This window comes from Aplidium turbinatum, chromosome 6 (genome assembly GCF_918807975.1).
Source record: "Aplidium turbinatum chromosome 6, kaAplTurb1.1, whole genome shotgun sequence".
NCBI classification, from domain to species: Eukaryota; Metazoa; Chordata; class Ascidiacea; order Aplousobranchia; family Polyclinidae; genus Aplidium; species Aplidium turbinatum.
In genome coordinates, this window is record NC_137477.1 from 5,243,650 (window position 1) to 5,262,629 (window position 18,980).

General features: G+C 38.5%; 1 protein-coding gene across 2 annotated transcripts; it reads right to left on the minus strand.

Annotated features, from left to right (window-relative positions):
* Nucleotides 1-1,287: 1,287 nt before the first annotated feature.
* Nucleotides 1,288-12,258, minus strand: LOC145771939 (nuclear distribution protein nudE-like 1). Of its 2 annotated transcripts, XM_082583710.1 has the most exons (10): nucleotides 12,122-12,258; nucleotides 10,445-10,598; nucleotides 9,286-9,434; nucleotides 8,792-8,928; nucleotides 6,035-6,147; nucleotides 5,652-5,663; nucleotides 4,708-4,820; nucleotides 3,319-3,409; nucleotides 2,927-3,024; nucleotides 1,288-2,109 (listed from the first exon to the last, which is right to left on the minus strand). In XM_082583710.1, exons 1-10 carry the CDS (start codon nucleotides 12,211-12,213, stop codon nucleotides 2,046-2,048), a joined length of 1,023 nt encoding a protein of 340 aa, XP_082439836.1. In that variant the 5' UTR covers nucleotides 12,214-12,258; the 3' UTR covers nucleotides 1,288-2,045. The 2 variants fall into 2 exon arrangements, with proteins under 2 accessions (XP_082439836.1, XP_082439835.1); XM_082583709.1 differs by lacking the exon at nucleotides 5,652-5,663 and having other exon boundaries at nucleotides 3,319-3,413; nucleotides 4,697-4,820; nucleotides 6,041-6,147.
* Nucleotides 12,259-18,980: the final 6,722 nt, after the last annotated feature.

Here is an 18,980-nt window from a genome sequence, read left to right on the forward strand (position 1 = left end):
GAGCAAGCGAGGCAGTTTTACTTCGGTTGCGAAAAAATTTTTGCACTTACGAGCGAGTTGTGGAAAGGTTGACTTTTATTTTATGTCCAATCGAACTTATAGATGCAGTCTGCATTAAAAAATTCCTTTACTTCTGTCAACAGTATTATGTGTTTTTTTAGCATTTTCTTTTAAATAAGGGTATTTTTGACCTTTCCTTTTTTCAAAAACCTGATATTATTTTTGTTGTTGTGATGGTGGGAAATAAAACATGGAGCTTAAACGCTTTGTTCTGGGCATAAGCAGGAGATAATTTACGTGAAGGTCATTCTCACTTATTAGTCAGCGTGTTTTGTTTCAAATTTTCTGTTTTCGATTATCCGGAAAACAGCAGCAATGTGTAACCAGTGACGTAAGCAGGGTTTTCTTCAAGGGAAGTACAGTAGAACTCGGTTAATCCGGATCTTCGCCTAATCCGGATAAAGCTGGAAGTACAAATGATTTGTAATCTTTTTCTCGAGAAACAACTTCGGATTATCCGGATTATTTAATCCGGATAAAAGTTGCGCTTTCTCTATCGCTTTATCCGGATTTGCCCGACAGTTTTGCCATTTTATGCTAAAACGTAACGTGGCTTATTGCGAGAAATTTCTTATCTATTGTTCTGTTAATGTGACGCAATAAATTATTACGGATTTCTTTCTTTCATGAACAGTAATCCCTCCTAGCACAAATGCCCAAACTCGTACTGTAACTTGAAAAGATGTCGGTGGAATTTTCGGCGGTATGTCGGTGACGTTTTTCCAATAGAACACTTTGTTTGACCGTGATTTTTTGTAAGTTTTCCACAGAAACTCGTCTTCCGTAACTGTTTTCAAAAGTTTTGAGTGACTGCAGATTATTCCGACACGCATGTCTGAAGATACAACTTTTGCTAGTGTGTTCTTGCGTTAGACGCAGAGTCTACAAATACATTCGTTTTACATGCATACTGCATTTCAAAAGAATTCTATCGCTAATGTGGTGATCGCGCGTCTCGGAATTGGCAGATGACCACACTAATGCGTTCAATTTCGGTAATTTTTACCGATAGCCTACCCTTCTATCTAGGTAACGTCAGGCTTGATAGAACCGTCATCGGTTAATCCGGATCTTCGCCTAATCCGGATGGAATCGCCGGTCAAATCGAATCCGGATTAACCGAGTTCTACTGTATTTGATGAAATGAAAAACCGTTTTCGTTCAACGCCCTTTAGCTAGATACCAAAACATATTACGGTAAGTTCCAGCAGCAAACTGAGAAGCAAATACCCTTCAATTTTAATAAAATAACAATGTTTGACTTTTGAAGTTTAGTACAGTTTTAACCTGACAAACGAAATTTGTCAGGTTTAAAAGACTTTGTTAGTTTGAAGATAAATATCATTCAATTCTCATCTATAAAGCAAACATTCCAATGGCATGTTTCACTTGCAACTTTCACTAGCAGAAGTAAAGTTGTTTCGTACATCCGTAGCATCCTTAAACATCTCACCAATGCAAACTAAACAGATAACACCCTTTTTTGCACAATCGAGATGAAAAAAATGTTAAATAATAACATGGTTCGGGCAAACATAAACGTCATCCTGAGCCACGGTACCAAGACAGTGCTTGTTTGATGTTTAGCATCTGCATGCATCCGATTTACAAATGGAGTACAACGCACTTGAGTACCCGACCAAATAACCGTATGCATTGTCCGAATGAAATGGTATGCACCGTGACGCCAGAATCTTCAACTTGGTTAACTTGGAAACGCGTGACGTGGCAAGATCATACCAAAACGCGACATTCAGTTAGGAGGATATTACGCTCATGATCACAAGTTTCTTTGAAAAATCGTATTGATGCAGGAATCCAGTAAAATTGAACTTGACAGAGGAGTAGGTGAACTGATCCCAAAATCGCGCAGGCACATTCAGACATCGCACGGCATACTTCTATGGCACACCCCAACACGACGACCAAACAGCGTCCCTATCTAAGGTGACTACTGTTAGCAAAGCATTGACGTATAAGCAGCTTCAGACTTTGATCTTCGTTGTCGTGCTTCGTCTATTTGCTCGTTCCACTTTGCCAGATTGGTCGCTGCAATGAAGTAAGGTCGTGATAGTTTATGATGCAGGAGGCTATAACGCTGCGTGATATCATTGATAACCAGTTTACTCTTGAATAATTTTGTACCATAAAATTAGAACATTCTTTTCTTTTTATAATTAGGCTTCCCATTCTGATCCAAACCACATTTAAAATTTTGAATTCCACTCAGTGGGTTGAATGAACTAAGGCCACACAGAAAGTAGGCAAAAGAAAAGTATAATCGGCCGCATCTGGCAAAGTACTTCAATTACATTGAAATGACCAAGCTGTAGTGAATAATATCCCATGCAGTAGCCTTTACGTATAATTTGGAATAAACTACACAGGAAAACGGCGACTTATGCAAATGTTGTCCCAAGTGATACCACGATACTGCTCTATTCCCATAGATGGGAAACAACCTTATAATGAAGAGTCAGACCTAATTCATTCGAACCTAGATAACAGAAATTTCCTTTCTTATACGACACGAAAGAGCAAATCTGATTTTTTCCAAATCCATATCACTTCGTTTTGTTTTGATGATAATATAATCGCAATGTCTCGAAAAATCGACAAATTTTGACGGAATAATTTAACAAGTTCTGAGTGTGCATGCTTGTAAATGGATTGGTCACATTCAAAAGCGTGCTCTTGTCATTTAATATGGGTACTTGGATAGCCTTCCTTGCATTTGGTCTTTAGGTCTTAAAATCACCCTTTTTTGATGCAGGGCATGGAAAAGCTTGCAAGAAAGAATTGGCTGATTCTACAAGCAAAGTTGAAAAACTGTATGCCTTATGCTTAGTGTTTAGTCATGCCTCACCTTTCTGAAGTCCAAGATAAGTTCAAAGATTGCCTGCCATGCCACGCTGGCTGCTCATGGACGAAACTGCGACAGGAAGCCAACTTCGATTCCAACGCCTAAAAACGCAAGAATTAAAATGCAACTACAAAGGTTGGAAAACTTAGTTTTCATCATTATCAATAAATTTTGATTGTAAATGTGCAGGCCATGAATTAATCCTCATGTTGAGGATATGGCCTGTCTGCCGAGAGCGAAGACTTCCTTTCTTTAACTCTTTGCAAAAGCACAGTTTCAAGTACTTGTTTAACAGAAGGTATCTATTTAATGTAATATAATGCAATTCTGCAAATAATTAACTTTATTAAGAATTCATTGTCGCAGCCGCACCAACGTGCCTTACTTTAACCTACCCCGACTTTTCTAAGCAGATCACCAACGATGTTCAGCGCAGATACTCTGGCAGATGGGGTCAAAGGTATTTTATCCACTCCATTGCATAAAATAGCTGAAAGTGAAACAGGTCAAACTGGTTATGAACGGTCTTCCTTCACATGTAAAGTAGCAACTAAGCTAATAAAAGTTTTGTTTTGCCTTGTCATCGTAAAAAAGATTTTATTTTACAAAAGCTAACACCTCAATTCTGTCGGGTTAATTCAAGTTCAAAATCTATTACGCGAATAGCGGTCAAATATTGTACGACTGTTGGACCATCAACCATTGCACAATCTGTCTGTCAATCTTTTTAAAATTGAACAGAAAGTGTCTTGGACGATGGGACCAAAACCTTGGGTGCTTTCCAGCAGACACATGGTGTAGTTCGGAAAAGTTATCGCCAATTTAGGGCCGTAAAAGGATTTACCCTTAGGCCCCGTTTAAACAACAACAAAAGAAATGACCTGAAGTAAGCAACCTCAGCTTCAACTTCAAGTGACCACGACGATTATTATGAACATTGTTTATTGTCAGGCTGCTGTATTAAGTTAGCATTTCCAAGCAATAAGTTTAAAAAGGTAACTTGTTCCAAAATGAAGCTTATTTACATAAAATCCAGTCGTTTAAAGTGTTGGTTTTAAAAGGTAAATTTAATTACGATGAAATTGAATGAGGCTGTTCACCAGGCATTAAATTAAATGATATGAGATGTTCTACTGGTGCAAATTAAGCTAAACTATCACAAGATGTATACAGTGACAATCTACTTTTATTCCGACGTTTCTGATTGACGAAACGTCGGAATAAAAGCAGATTGTCACTGTAGTGTATACATCTTGTGATAGTTTAGCTTAATTTGCACCAGTAGAACATCTCATATCATTTAATTTAATTACGATGCTGGTAATTTCAGTCAAGTTACCTCATGCCTCAACTTTTCCGTACCACCTATAATGTCAGTCAGAAATGATATTAGACATAAGTAATAATGCTTTGGTTTCATTTATTGTCTTTATTGTCACTTTACAAGTGCTAAGGTCTTTTAGCGTCAGGGCTTATTTTAAATTTTATATCAGGTTTACGATGTTATTACGTTATTACCCGACTTATTCTCACTGTGTTAAGCAAGAAAGAACACAATCGATGCTGTTTTTAAAGTCTTCGGTCTGACACGACAAGGAATCGATCTCTGATCTACCAGTAACAGAGCGGAAGGCAAAACCACTCGGCCACTGAGCTGGTTAATGATATCAGTGCCACGAGCATATAAATCTTGCTTGAATTGATGAACAACAGTTGCGTGGTTTCAATCTTCCTGCACAAATTTTGAGACAAATTTCAATTGTACAAACATACTTGACTCATGTTTGTGATTGATTTTTGGCGTCTCTGGCAGTTGGAATGTAGTTGGCGATGAATTTGATACAGTTCCGTTTGTGAACAACTTCTTTCCAACAGGTGTTTGCGGTGTCTTTGCCGTCTACAAAATATAGTTTGTTACAATAAAAAACTCAAACAATGCATTTGTCCCGAGGAAATACGAGATGTTGAAAATTTAAACACAAAATCCGAATGAAAGCAATGTAGCCAATTAAACTGGTATAATCTTCAATTCAACGTCTGGGACCGAGATATCCAAAAAGAGAAAGATGCGAAGGTTGTTATTACGTCTGACAATAGAAGGGCTTCTGAAGCTCTTAGTGTTTTGCACATGACTGCAGGCCTCAACCGTTGGTGCTCGGACTACTTATTTAGCAAGACAAGCTTGCCATAGCCTCAGCTAGCAATCATACTAAAGGACTGAAAGACCACTGGCAAATTGGCTTCGAAAAAGAGCGTTTTACACCTAGATTACTGCAAACAAAGGTTTTCAACAAAGAAAAATAGCTTACTGGTAACGTTTTAACTGTGTTTCCAAATAACTATTCTTTAAATATGCTCTAAATAACATTTGCTAACTGTCTTCTATAGCTGACTGTAGCCTACCAGCAGCAATACACAATTTTTTGTAATTTAAAAAAGAGCGACCTGTTTAACGCGCTATCAACTATCAACGATAATAGCTGCAAGTCTTCGCACCCCTCTGTTTTAGAAATTCCTGGGCCGGGGTGTATTGTTTTACTACCCCAGGTTGACAACGTTTCGCAGACAACACTGAAAGGGTAGAAATCCGCCACTTTTTGGTCTAAGCACCCAAACCTTCCCCTCCGTTTGGTAAACGGAGAATGTTCTTCAGCAGAGGTATAAAAATATAGAATAAGCTGGAAAGAGCCGAAGTGGGTCGTGTTATCTTTCTCAAATCACAGAAAACTGGGTGCAATACCTAAATACAATGAAGAGGGTGGGGTAACCAGTTCTTTTCTTTTGGCCTCTTTCTATAAAGCAACTACGCTCACCAAGGTGGTGCAACACTTTTTTTATTGAGATTGTGATATAGTTTTTATCGTTAACATTGTTCAAAACAAGATTTGTTCTAATTTAGCCTATTCCATTTGAGGACGCACGTTGTCATGGTGCGCAAAACGTCAGTCAGTGAAAGCAATAATACAACTCCTATGTTTCTGGTTTTATCTTCGCCCTCATCATCTAAACGTTGCAATTACTGTTAGAAAAGGTAATCATCTGGATGAACACCCAAACCTTTCAGTATCCAATCTAGCACAAACCAATCACTGCGTACAACAAATGAATAACGTTTACCGTGCTTTCTCTTGGTTTCGAACTCGTGGTCTTGTGCTCTACTTCCACGGGTTTAGTGTGATCAACAAGTTTATGGTGCTGTCTTACATTTAATTCGTGGTGAAGGTCTGCGGTTAAAAATCGTGATATCAAACTCAGTTTTGAGAAAACGGTAGAGTTTCTAGGAATCTACAGCAGGGTAATCGTTAAAATTAGATTCGATCAGCTTGATCATTATACAGTGCATAGGCGCCGACTCCAGGGGGGCGGTGCCCCCCCGTGAATTTAGCTCGGGGTGGCTGCCCCCCCGGAAATTATTTAAAAAAAAATCCTAAATCAAATGTTTCTGATAAAGCTGATAAACGCCAGCATGGTGCCGTTGAAGCATAGTAACAATGATTGAAAAACGTTTTTCTTGATTTCTTCCGCTTTGTTTTTTCTTGGGAGTGTCAATAACGAGGTGCGGTTTGCTGTTTGCTCAGTTTAGTATCTACGCGTATTAAGAGCTAAAGTTCAAAGTGACTAGCATATAATTCGAAGTAGCCTACAGGCCTCGAAATTCGTTTTTGTTGACGGCGAACAAACGTGTCCGGTCGGAGCAGCTATCTCGGCGGACAAATTAAGTCTCACGGGCCAAGGCGGACACACCAGTTTAGCCGTCGATCGTCATGTTTAATCACTTTATCTTGATAATAGTTCTTCGCCATTTCAGAACTATAACTACAGGTTTGGAAGGCTTTTTAAAAAATCAGTAAAGTCACTCTGAAAGGCTTTCATCAGACCAACGACTTGCGCTTGAAGAGTCAAAGCGCGTGTAGCTGGTCAATACGTCACATAACTGATTAACTTCCACCGAACGAGGTCGTGTGGCTTATTGCGTCACAATGCTCTGGACAGGAGTCGGAAAATTTCTACACCTACGCTACTATTTTCTGCTGTGCAAAGTTTCACAAGCTTTTTTCTTTTAAGTTTATTTTTGCGTGTCATGTGAGCAAAAGTGAATTTTCCTTGGACCTTGGGTCTTTTTTCTTCTTACTGTAATACCCAAACTTAACAAATTTTGTTGCATCTTGCTGTAATAGCCTACTCGTATAATCTAATTTAGTAACCAACCTTGCTGTATAATTATTACTCGGAGATCAAAGGCAGACATTGTGATGTAAAACTTGAACTAAATTTTGCATGATTAGTCTAGAAGTACCTGTACTCCTATCGATTCTTAGCGAAGAATTCACCTTTGTTACGCTGATTCAATGTCATCAATCGTTGAAGCAATGTAAAAATCGAAAGTTTTCCACCTTGAATGGAAGCTAAGGGATACAGTATTCACATTTTCTAGAATGCGCTGGAAATATATTATCGCAAGTCGCAACAATGGTTCGTGCCATGCAGTGACGATTTGTATCGCTAGTTCCTGTGTCGGAATGGCCCGTTTTGGTGAGTCCGATCCCTATTCGGTGATATTTTCAATTTTTTTTTTTAAATTATTGCAGGCCTTAAAACTCGTGTTTTCTTCCGGCAGCCATCGTGGCCTACCGAGAGCTCCTTCTCGGCGGCCAAATCTGCGTGCTTGGAGGCCAAAATACAATAACGATAGTACAAGTAAATAGCATTAAACTTGCAACAATGTTAAAATGATCACTTAGCGTTGTTGAAGTCTGGGCGACGTCCTGCAATAGAATCGTTGTACCACGCATTAAATGCTTTATCGGGATTGTAATCCGGTATTGCGGGACCATCTAACGACCCTAAATTGTTTTAACTGCTCGCAGCTCAGTAAATTGTTTCAACTGCATACCGCCTTTCATAAAACTTGAGCATTTATTCCGTTATGATGTCACCATTGAGGGTGTGAAGTCACTAACCCACAGCGTTCTCAACTATGAAGACCCACGGATGTCAACTAATCTAGTTCTCCTTTTTAACAACGATTCAATGTCCGACAACATTGAATCGATATAAAAACGACAATATTGCCAGCCGATGTAAATTAGCACTTCGGATTAACACTTCGTTAAAATAAACATCGGGAATTGCAAACAAGACTTAGGCTACAGCGCTGGTGATCGCAGCTGGATATATTCAATACAACAGTAGTGACTATGATGCGCTGACCTAATTCTGCGTCGCTCTTTGATACTACATATTTTCGACATTTAATCCACGATCATTCTATTGCGAAATTAAATAATTGGCTAGAAGAAACCGGCGGCCAAACTTGGCCGACGGAGGAGGTAGCACAGGCGGTCATTCAAGCACTACTTAGCGGCGATGGCCACCGGCTGCTTTAAGGCTTGTATCGGGTACCGTAGCCTAATTATCATTGCCGTTTTAGGGTTAGGGGTTAGAGGTTAGGAACTCACCGAATAGTAGCAGATCCTTCCTGTGTTATTTCTCGGCGGACAAATATGACCGATCTAGATGGTACTTCCCGTTTACATCACATGCTGTGACGACGGACATGTGCGATGTCCGCCGTGAATTTCGAGGCGTGAGCCTACATTATAAAACTTGGCGATATACAATGGCAGATAGACGCAAACAAACATCAATGCTGACAAACAAACATCAGCATTTTGAATGTAAGCAATCAGTCGGCTATAAAGTTTGCCCCCCCGGCAATTTTCAAAACCCGGCGCCTATGATACAGTGGGGTACTGTATTATATATCAGCTGGCTTTCGTAAAGTAATTTTTAAACAAAGTAGAACAATGTGCACTTGCACAGTAACTTTAAATCAATCAAATCCAAATAGACTATGACGTAACAAACCCCTGGCTTCATCCCGCAGCCGCTGAACGGTGATGGCTAAGGAATCTTTCTCGTCAAGCTCGCTTTCAAGAAAGGCATTTCTCTCCAACGCTTGGTTCAATCGTTGTTCAAAATCATCCAAAGATACGATTATCACCCTAAATATGTACAGTTATAGAAAAAATGTATAACTTTCTATGAGTTACTCCACCCAATGCTATTTTACTGTTACTGCCTGTAATGTATACGCTATTTTCTTCGAGGATATTTTGTTGTGATATTGCAAAAACACGCAACACATGGTGAACATGCATTTTTAATTACTGTATAATATATATTACTAATGTTTTTTAAATTCTATTTATGGTATTCAAATTGCTCTGCTGTGAATCAAGTCTAACATCTCAAGTCAACCAACACCTGAGGAGTGCATGCCCAGAAGAGCTAAGCTCACAAAACGTCTTCAGACCGAATAGTAACAATTCAAGAATAGAATTTCATAATGGATAACTTACCGATTCGTCCGTTCCAAATCATCATTCCTTTGTTCCAACTCTCGGACATCTTTGGTTAATTCTGCGTTTGTGACTGTAAATTTCGCTATTTCAGTTTGCAATTCCGATATTTGCTTAAAACTTTCAGCTTGCTGCTTTTCGTAACGTTCCTGCAAAAAAACTACCACTGAGAAAGCTAAATCGATGCATTGTAAGTACTGAGGCTGGAAGGCTGCAGAAGAATAGAAGTTAACTTCGAATCCTACTCAATCCAGGCCGATTCTGAATGACTATATGAATCATTGTCTTCCATCTCTCTCCATGGCCACTTTTTTCAATTCAAATTTTGATGAGCATGGAGCAGGAATCGAAAATTCATTTTCTTCATCTCATTATATTGTCTTTCCTTCTCTATATTTCCAGATATTTTGTCCGGGTCTACAAAAATTCGAAGACGTCGTTTCGGTGCGGACGTGCTAACAAATTCCGTTTTGCTGTTGCTTCTTTTGACTAAGAGAAAGGGAAGGAATCATTTAGGTAGGCGGTTTCTTGACAATCTGCCCAGTGCAGTGCGTAACACGGCTATAACCGTTGTTGCTCGTAGCCTTTCATGGCGTTTTTAATTTCGCTTTGCGCTAATCGCTTCCGTCTGACAAGCGCTGTTACAGCGTGTGAAGAAAACCGGATCATTATTTACAATGACAATCGCAGTTTAACAAAATAAAGCAATTACGTCAGAAAACAATTGCTTAACAAAAGATTTCTCTGAAAGATGACAAAATGGAGCAATCCAGCCAAGAACACAAAAGCTTATTGTGCTGCCGGCTGAGAACTTCTCCAAGACTCTGCAAAGACTGTGAGTCGCCTTTGAATTGAATACGCACTAAACGAGTTGAAAAAACGCAATTTCCTGTAATTCATTGAAACATTTTGAAAATTCTATAGTTTTCTATGGATTATAATAGTGTGTGAAATGAGAACCATGAGTCTGCCATTGTTGTGTTAACAATTACGCAATGTGCGCATGTACTTTCAAGGCACAAAGAAGGTCAGTTGACTCTCCTCCAGCCTACATAGACTGTGAGCTGTGAGGTGAGTGCGAGTTTCCCATCAAACTTCGAAAAATACTGTATACATACTTGCTAGCATTAAACTTAAGTTTATAAAACTTTATTCAAACCTTCAGTGTTTCACATTCAAACGTCAATGAAGTATTTTGCTGCTTGAGCTCTTTTGTTTGTTTTTCATTTTGTTCCAATTGAGCTTCCAATTCTCTTTCAATATCTTCACTGCACTCACGGAACTCATGGAGTTCTTGCTGTATTTCACCAGTTCTAACAGCAAAAAAAGTTATTAATAGTCAAAACAAAATTTATTGACAAAGGTTTCAAAAATCAAACTGCTGGCATTTTTAATGATAAATTGATTTCAATCAACATGGGGGATAAATTAATTAAGTTCTTACTATGAGCATGCAGCCATTGGTGTTAATGGGAGTAGAGCATTCTGCCACTTTCTTTCAACAACTAAATTCAGCTACTTTATTACGCCCTGGAAATGTTGAGTGGTATTTTTCAACAAACAAATTTAAGTTATATGCATAGTTAATAAGCGGAGAACATCTTAGTGTTATTTAGCTCGGTAGGAAAATCTTTGAGCAGGGACCAAAAGTATTTTAAAGTTGGATGTGGCTATATCTATGGCACTAGTGTTGCTATGTAAAAAATTCTGTCTTAATTTGAAAGCGGTTGAAGACATAAACTTGTGCTTTGAAATCTTTGAAGTTCAAGTTTCAGAGAGCAAAGCCCTCACCCTAACCTCAGTGACGGAACCAAGGGGTCCCCTTGAAAAAATTCTTGCCCCCCTGTAAAAATGCAGCTAATAAAAAGTTAATCAAGGAAAACAATTTTTGATTAAAATTCCATATCTGATTAAATAAGTAGGCTACTGTGTTGTATTTTGTAGTTTTATGTTGTTAAATATATTTTCCACTATCTGTTACAGCATTATGTAACATAGTTCTCCATTGATTTAGGCTGAAGTTACCCTTGGAATGGGCATTTTAAGGCATTATTTTCAAAAATTTGTGGGCTAGGCCCCCAGACCCCCTCGCAACTACTCATTTGCTCCTTCCGTTATTTTGCAATCGCCACCATCTGCATAACCAGTCCAAAAAGGCATTTCAAAGTTAAAGTTTTATATGTTTCTCGACAGCCAATTGCAGAAATAGTTGACAGCGATACACACCATGTTTCGCCCATGAGGTTGGGCTCATCAGTATTGCACCACTAATTCTTGCCACAAGGGTATTTGACCTAGCAGCTGCCATGCCTAGCTAGCCTCATGGGCGAAACACAATGTCTATCACTGTCAATTTTTGCTACAATCGGCTGCCAACAAACATATAGTCAATTGGATGGTCTAAAATCTAAATGGCTAGCGTGGAAGCTGCACCGTTATGGTTAGCGAATCGCAACTGCTCGCTGTATTAGTGAGTGCTCACTGCTCAGCCTTGTGCTAATAGCTGGGAAGAACACTCCTTTCTTCCCATTAAGCTTTCATAGTTGATTAAAATTTAACTCTGAATTTTAAAGCAATTTATATCACCTTCATTTATGATTTCATTGAAAATGTTAAACTTGATCTCGTTACAACACTGCCTAACCTTAATCATCAACCTGGCAATATATATACGGTACCTGCCAAAAAAAATGCTGTTTAATCACAAACAGTAGCCAATTTATTTAAAATTCAACATATGCTCCCGAATCCAGAGGAAGCTCCTAATAAAAATAATAAAATTTATTTTAATAGAAGTAGTAGCTCAACGCTGTTTTCACAACCAAAAAATATTTACATGTCTCTGTAGCGTATAGCTTCAGTTTTCCAATGTTTCAGTTCATCTTGAATGCTTGAAAAGGAAGGAAGATCTTCACCAGAAACTGCCATGTTATTTTTTGAAACAACAACTTATCCTGCCTACTTGAATAAAACATTTGGATATATTATGTTGTGTTGATACACAAAACTAGTTGTAATGAATTGATAATAATAATCCTGGATTTTCATATAATAACAGTCCAATCTGCATTCTGCACTATACATTTCTTTAAATTAATTGTTTTTTCACATATATATATCCGAAACAAATAAAGGTATTTTTTGGGAGTCCTTTCAATCATGGCTGTGGCTATATTTACACCATATAGTGTAACAATAGCCTGAATAGTGTTGCCAGATAAGGAATTCTTCCCTAATTTGAGAAAAGTTTAAAGCTGTTGAAAACAAAAACTTGTACTGTATTTTGGAATTTTTTTTAGTCCTGAGAAGATCAAAACCCTAATCTTATTCCTAACTCTAACCCTTACCTTAGCCCTTCCTAACTTTAATCCTAACTCTGGCAACACCTGATTGTGGAAAAATAGCCACTTCCTTCAATCTTATATAATACAGTTAAAAATTTAATTTGAATTTGCTGGATTATCTGACTTTAGTTAAGTAAAAAACAAACATATCAAAATGATGAAGTTAGGTGCTGCAGAGCTAAAATGTTACCGTACACTACTGCTATGCATGTTGACACCAAATTTTAAGGGTGCAACCTAGTTTGTGCCCTGAACAGTTCATACCCTCAGTTTGTACCCTGAAAAGATCGAGAGAAAAAATTCAAAAAAGCCGAAATCGCTGTTCGGAGTTTCCGTAAACAAACAAACTGAAAAGATAGATAGAAAAAAATAGAACAAAGCCGAAGTTGCTGATTGCAGTTTCCGTTTTTCCGCAAACAATTTAAAAGGGTTAGGGTTAGGAAAAGATTAAGAGAAAAAAATTAAACAAAGCCGAATTCGTTGATGGCAGTTTCCGCAAACATTTTAAAAGGGTTAGTTAGGGTTAGGAAAAGATCGATAGAAAAAATTAAAAAAAGTCGAAGTCGCTGATCGGAGTTTCCACAAACAAACAAACTGAAAAGATCGAGAGAAAAAATAGAACAAAGCCTAAGTCGCTGATCGCAGTTTTCATTTTTCTGCAGTTTCCCGCAAACATTTTAAAATTTCCGGTAATGATCCTAAGAGTTTGCCGAAGTCGCTTGGCGCTGATGGCACTTTCCGCAAACATTTTGAAAGGGTTAGGGTTGAGGTCGGAGTTCCCGCAAACATTTTAAAATTTCCCGTAATGAGTCTGAGAGTTTTTGTTTGTTTGCGAAAAAAAGTGCGATCCGACTTCGGCTTTGTGCTGTTTTTTCTCTTGATCTTTTCAGAGGTAAAAGCGACTTCGACTTTTTTTTCTTGATCTTTTAAGGGTACGAACTGAGGGTATGAACTGTTTAGGGTACAAACTAGGTTGCATCCAATATTTAAGGCAAAGGTTATACAGTAGCCTAGTTAACATCCCTGGTTAAAATAACTTACCGGTAATAACTAGGCAATATTATATAGCCTATAACTGTAGGCTGGTCTATTATGAGGCTATGGTTATCCTTATATCCTTCAACCATGTCATTATGCACTTAAACACATACTTTTAAAAAACGATAAATTTGTGCATGCACCATAAACATAAACTTGTAGATACAGATTTTAAAATCCAAATCCACTTCTAGATGTTAACTTAAAATCCACATTTTGTTTACAACTTTTACAAGTATAGTAAAAAAACATCTAGTTAAATACAAAAATAAACTTACATTGCATAAAAGCAAGGAACTATCAGCACATTAAACAAATAGCAAATTAAAACAATTGCAAAAATGTTTTGGTCTTATCCTTATGTACAGGATTCGGTGCTCTTTCGCAATTTACCCTGTTGGTCCTCTAAAGCAGTGGTTCCCAACTCGTTTTTAAAGCGACCCATTTAAAAAAAAAATTCAGTTTGGTAAAATCTTGCGACCCAAGCAAATTGTCGTAATATTTTAAAAGCCATACAAGATTGTGTTGCAAACAAACAGCACTACAAAAGCAGTAACTTTTTCAGAAAATAATATGTTTATCAAATCACTAATGAGATAGCTGTGCTGGCTTGCTGTCAGTGAGTTTTTGAAATCGAGGCGTTATTTTGCTTAGGCATAGCCGCATGTCGGCTTTAACTTCCAGCCGGTTTCGCTGTTCAGTTTTCAATACACACATGGCGCTAAATCCAATCTTACAAAGCCAAGTTGTTGCAAATGGAATCTGATTTTGAATCCCTAATTGTGAAACTGTGGGATACACTTTGTAGGCTACATGGAAGCCCAAAAGTGGATGTTTGCAGAATCTTTGGGGTATTTGTCTTTGAAGGACGCAAAAGAAATACGGTTTGCTACTTCTGTCGTTATGTCCATAAACTGTTCTGCAACATGGATGGAAAGTTGAGGCAGATCTTTTCCAACAAATGGATCAATTATCCAATCACTTTGGTTATTATAAAGTGTTAGAAATTCTCCATAGTAGTGCACAAACTTTTTGGCAAACTGTTCCAGGTGTCTAATTATCGTTTGCTTAATATCAACTTCATTGCCACAGATATATTGCGTTAGCTGAGGAAATATATCGTACTCATCTCTGGTGACATAACTTTTCCAGAATATGAGTTTTTTGTAGTAAGCAGAAACTTTTGCGTCGCGATTAATCACCGTAAAACCATTGCCTTGCATAGATAAATTTAGAGAATTCAGAGAGTCAAATATATCGGCAAGGTAAGCAACTTTTGCGTTGAAATCTTCTTGCAAAAACTTTTCGGCTAATCTCACAAGTTCTGTCGCCTCAGGAAGGTAGCAATCTCCTCTCGCAAATTACAAACTCGCTTCAGGACACGACCTCGTGACAACTATCGCACTTCTGTGTGCAAGAGCAATGCTTGATAATAATCAGAATCCACAAAGACGAAAACAAATGCCGATTTAGTGGACTTGTTTTGATGAAGTTTACACACTTCACATCATTCAACGCTTCGTGCCGCTCTTGAGACAGCTTTTTTGCAGCAATGCCTCTCTGTGGAGAAAGCAATAAGTCCATACAGCACTTGGGGCTTTGTCTTTGATGCGTTTTACCACACCAGACTATGCGTGGTCCAACGTGTGGAAAACTTTGTCATAATTTGTCCGACATAGCGTTCGTGACATATAGTGCACGTTACAATATATATCCCGTAACTTTGTCAAGTTAATTTATGTTTGAGACTGAAATTTTTGTTGGGTTTACATTTAATAATAATAATAACAATATTAAAAGCGAAAATTGTTAAAACTTCTTGCACTACGATCATGCTACAAAGCTTTCCGATGTCTTGACATGAAACGCTTCATGACTTGTGTTTATATTTTCCAGTTTTGTGATCGATCTCATCACGTTTTAAATTTTTTTTTATTGTTAATTTTTTCGCCCAAGATACAATATGCCTGAAAAACAAGCGACCCAAAAAAATTATCAGGCGACCCAACTTTGGGTCGCGACCCATGAGTTGGGAACCACTGCTCTAAAGCCTTAACTAGATGATGACGTAATCATACGTCACACACGTTGGAATAGACAATTGTAAAGGAGGAAGTACGGGGTGGAAATGCACTGAAAAACACTTGCAGGAAATTGTCTCCCATTTATTCATTTGTTGATCAATTTCAACAAATTTGCTATCGTTGGAAAGCACAAGCATAGATCTAACCAACTAAGTTAATACCAAGTCCCAAAATACTACTAGCTCTATCTGGTAGCCCAGGGGCTTTGACAGGGGGTCTAGGTGGTAGGCTACTTTTGGACCAGGGCCAAAATATTTAAGGGGCCCTGGTTTGAAAAATTCCCCGCGACTTCAAACATTATCAAGATCTTAATATAATCAGATCTAAAGGAATTGCCATCAGAGGTTAAAACAGCGATATCAGACGTCACATGGTAAAGTACCGAGCTCCCTCTGGGTAGGCTACCGGGCCCACTTCAGCTTTCTGGTGGTAAAATAGCTACTTCAGCCACCAAACAGTAAAATAAGAATTTAGTCTAGTATAGTGATTTCCCTAACCACGAATATTACCTGAAACACGAATTTCAAAATATACAGGTTAATAATTTGTTCAAACTCAAAAACTGAAATGGCACAGGTAAGAAGATGGCTACGGTATCCCTATTTCTGCACTAAAAATTAGACCTAAACCTCTTTTCAGATAACAGCAATCTGCAAATGTTAGAACAAGGCCCATAAACATCTTTTCCAAATCAAAATGGGCAGCCCATATTAGATTTATGGGTTGCATACGGGCAGCTCATATTAGATTTATGGGTTACATATGGGCAACCCATATTAGATTTATGAGCTACACATCGGCAGCCCATATTAGATTTATGGGTTACATATGGGCAGCCCATATTAGAGTTATGGGTTGCATATGGGCAGCCCATATTAGATTTATGGGTTACATATGGGCAGCTCATATTAGATTTATGGGCTACATATGGGCAGCCCACATTAATATGTGGGTTGAATCATGTGAGCAACCCACATGAAATCCATAAATGAATATGGAAAGCCCGTACTGGCTCAATATGATGCCCGCGGACACAACGTGTATGAGCCCCGTATGGGCAGCTCACATGGGGCCCGTAGGCTACATCAGCCCATATGGGTCCCCATGTGGGGCCCATATGTGCTTGCTGGCTGGGCACTACCTTTGCTGTAAATTCTCTTCTGGTGAGCCTAGAATGACCAGTGAAACATCAATGGAATCGGGAAGTGCTAGTAGAGAGATAGAGATAGTGTAGCCTAAGTTTTGCGGTTCAAGAAATTTTAAGATTGCACAAGATTTGTTAAATGACCATGCTTAAACGACATCAAAAAAAGTTTGTACACAATCTTTATATTCATAACATTGCCGATGAAGGGGGCCCAAAAATAAATTGGTACCAGGCCCGAGAAATCTTGTCAACGGCCCTGTGGTGGCCACCTAAACTTGACCAAATTCAAACCATTATCAAAAGTTTATTTACAATGATAAAAACAATAAACGACAGCCAATTAAAAGAAGATGTTGCTGTGTATTGAAGTAGGCTACTAACTGTCATGTTTATATTTTATTCAATATGCGAGCAATCGTTGTTCGAAAACAGCCTCCCAACAAAGCTTTCGCCCAATGCATTTCAATGGCGAATCGATCGTCTTTCGTGATTCGCCCTGCGTGAGAGCGATAGTTATAATTGTCTTCCATTTATTTATTTATTGATCAATTTCAATAGATTTGCTATCGTTGGAAAGCACAAGCATAGATCTAACCAACTAAGTTAACGCCAAGTCCCAAAACACCACTAGCTCCATCTGGTGCTATTATCTGTGGTACATCTCCATCTCATATGGTAGGCCTACTATCAGCTCCATCAAGAAAGATTGTTATTATTTGATATGAAGTGTTGGCAATGCAGTAAACCAGGTAGGCTAATGCAAATAGCCTAATTGGTGGTGTAATGGCTTGTCCGAGTCAAGTAATGCAACAAACACTGATCAAATAGGAAAGTGATGTGTGCTCTAGTAGACTCTAGAGCGGTGTGGAACCTTGATCTTTTGGAAGGTCGTGGAGGAGTTCTTGTCATTAGGCCCGCAGTCGACATCAACTGGAAAAGCTCGGCTGAGGAAGCAAGTGATGTCAGCTCCAAGTGCAGGAGCAGGAAAATTGGTCCTATTTGGATGGAGAAACTTCTGCAGATAATAAAAAGACGCAACAACCAGCCAGACAGTGGGTGCGGATATTTATGTTTTGTTCAATGCTTAGCCAAGAAATTTTTTTACAACACATAGGCCTAACAAACCTAGGCTTAAATATGGATCAAAGGTATAGGCTAAGTAACGAAACCGTAATGAAATGACTTGGGCTTCCATTCTCGTGTTCTTTCATAACTACTCGAAGTCATTTTCCCAAAGGCATCCATGTGTGTAAACAAAAGATTCGTATGCCCAAACCTTAAACGTTGACAAACAAAAATCATGTTACAGACGTAACTTTTGTTAAGTTAAAAAAATAATTTTGTTTCATGTGACATTGCACTTTTTGTTAGCCTAGTTTTTTTGTAATAGAATAAACATCACAAAGTATGTGGGAAGCAACTCTTTGTTATCATTAGGTAGCCCTGAAAAGGGCTGTTTTGTTGGCAAATGGACGATGTGGCGACTACATTAGGGGTAGGACTCCCTTATGGCGCGGAGAACTTCCGGAAAATGTCGTCCCCGTGGAAACTGATGTCGCCACATAAATTCATCAAGATACCCAGGCAGCTTATCATGTCATGTGCCTTGTGGTGCCACCCATTCTTTTGAATTTCCGTTTACAATTCAACCACAGGTTTTCAATGTGGTTCGTATGAACCCCTGTGGCCGAAACATAATGATGGTGATGGTTGAGCGTTTGGTGGTGATATCCAAGATCTCACAAAACGATGAAAAATGCTGCCTTCGCAACAGTTTAAGTTTAGGTGGCCACCAAAAGGAGCTAGTAGTATTTTGGGACTTAGCATTAACTTAGTTGGTTAGATCTATGCTTGTGCTTTCCAACGATAGCAAATCTGTTGAAATTAAACTAGAAATGAATAAATGGGAGACAATTAATTATTACGATCACACAGGGCGAATCCTGAAAGACGATCGATTCGCCATTGAAATGCATTGGGCGAAAACTTCGTTGGTGGGTTGTCTTCGAACAACGATTACTCGTAGGCAGAGATGTACGTATAGGCCTACGCCGCATACTTGCGGCGTAGACTTTTTGTTTA

Coding starts and splice junctions, on each gene's coding strand:
- LOC145771939 (XM_082583710.1), bottom strand. CDS start 12,213: ATGGCAGTTTCTGGTGAAGATCTTCCTTCCTTTTCAAGCATTCAAGAT. Junction 10,599..12,121: donor GCTATACGCTACAGAGACAT/GTAAATATTTTT, acceptor TTTTGCTGTTAG/AACTGGTGAAATACAGCAAG. Junction 9,435..10,444: donor TTGAATGTGAAACACTGAAG/GTTTGAATAAAG, acceptor GTTTTTTTGCAG/GAACGTTACGAAAAGCAGCA.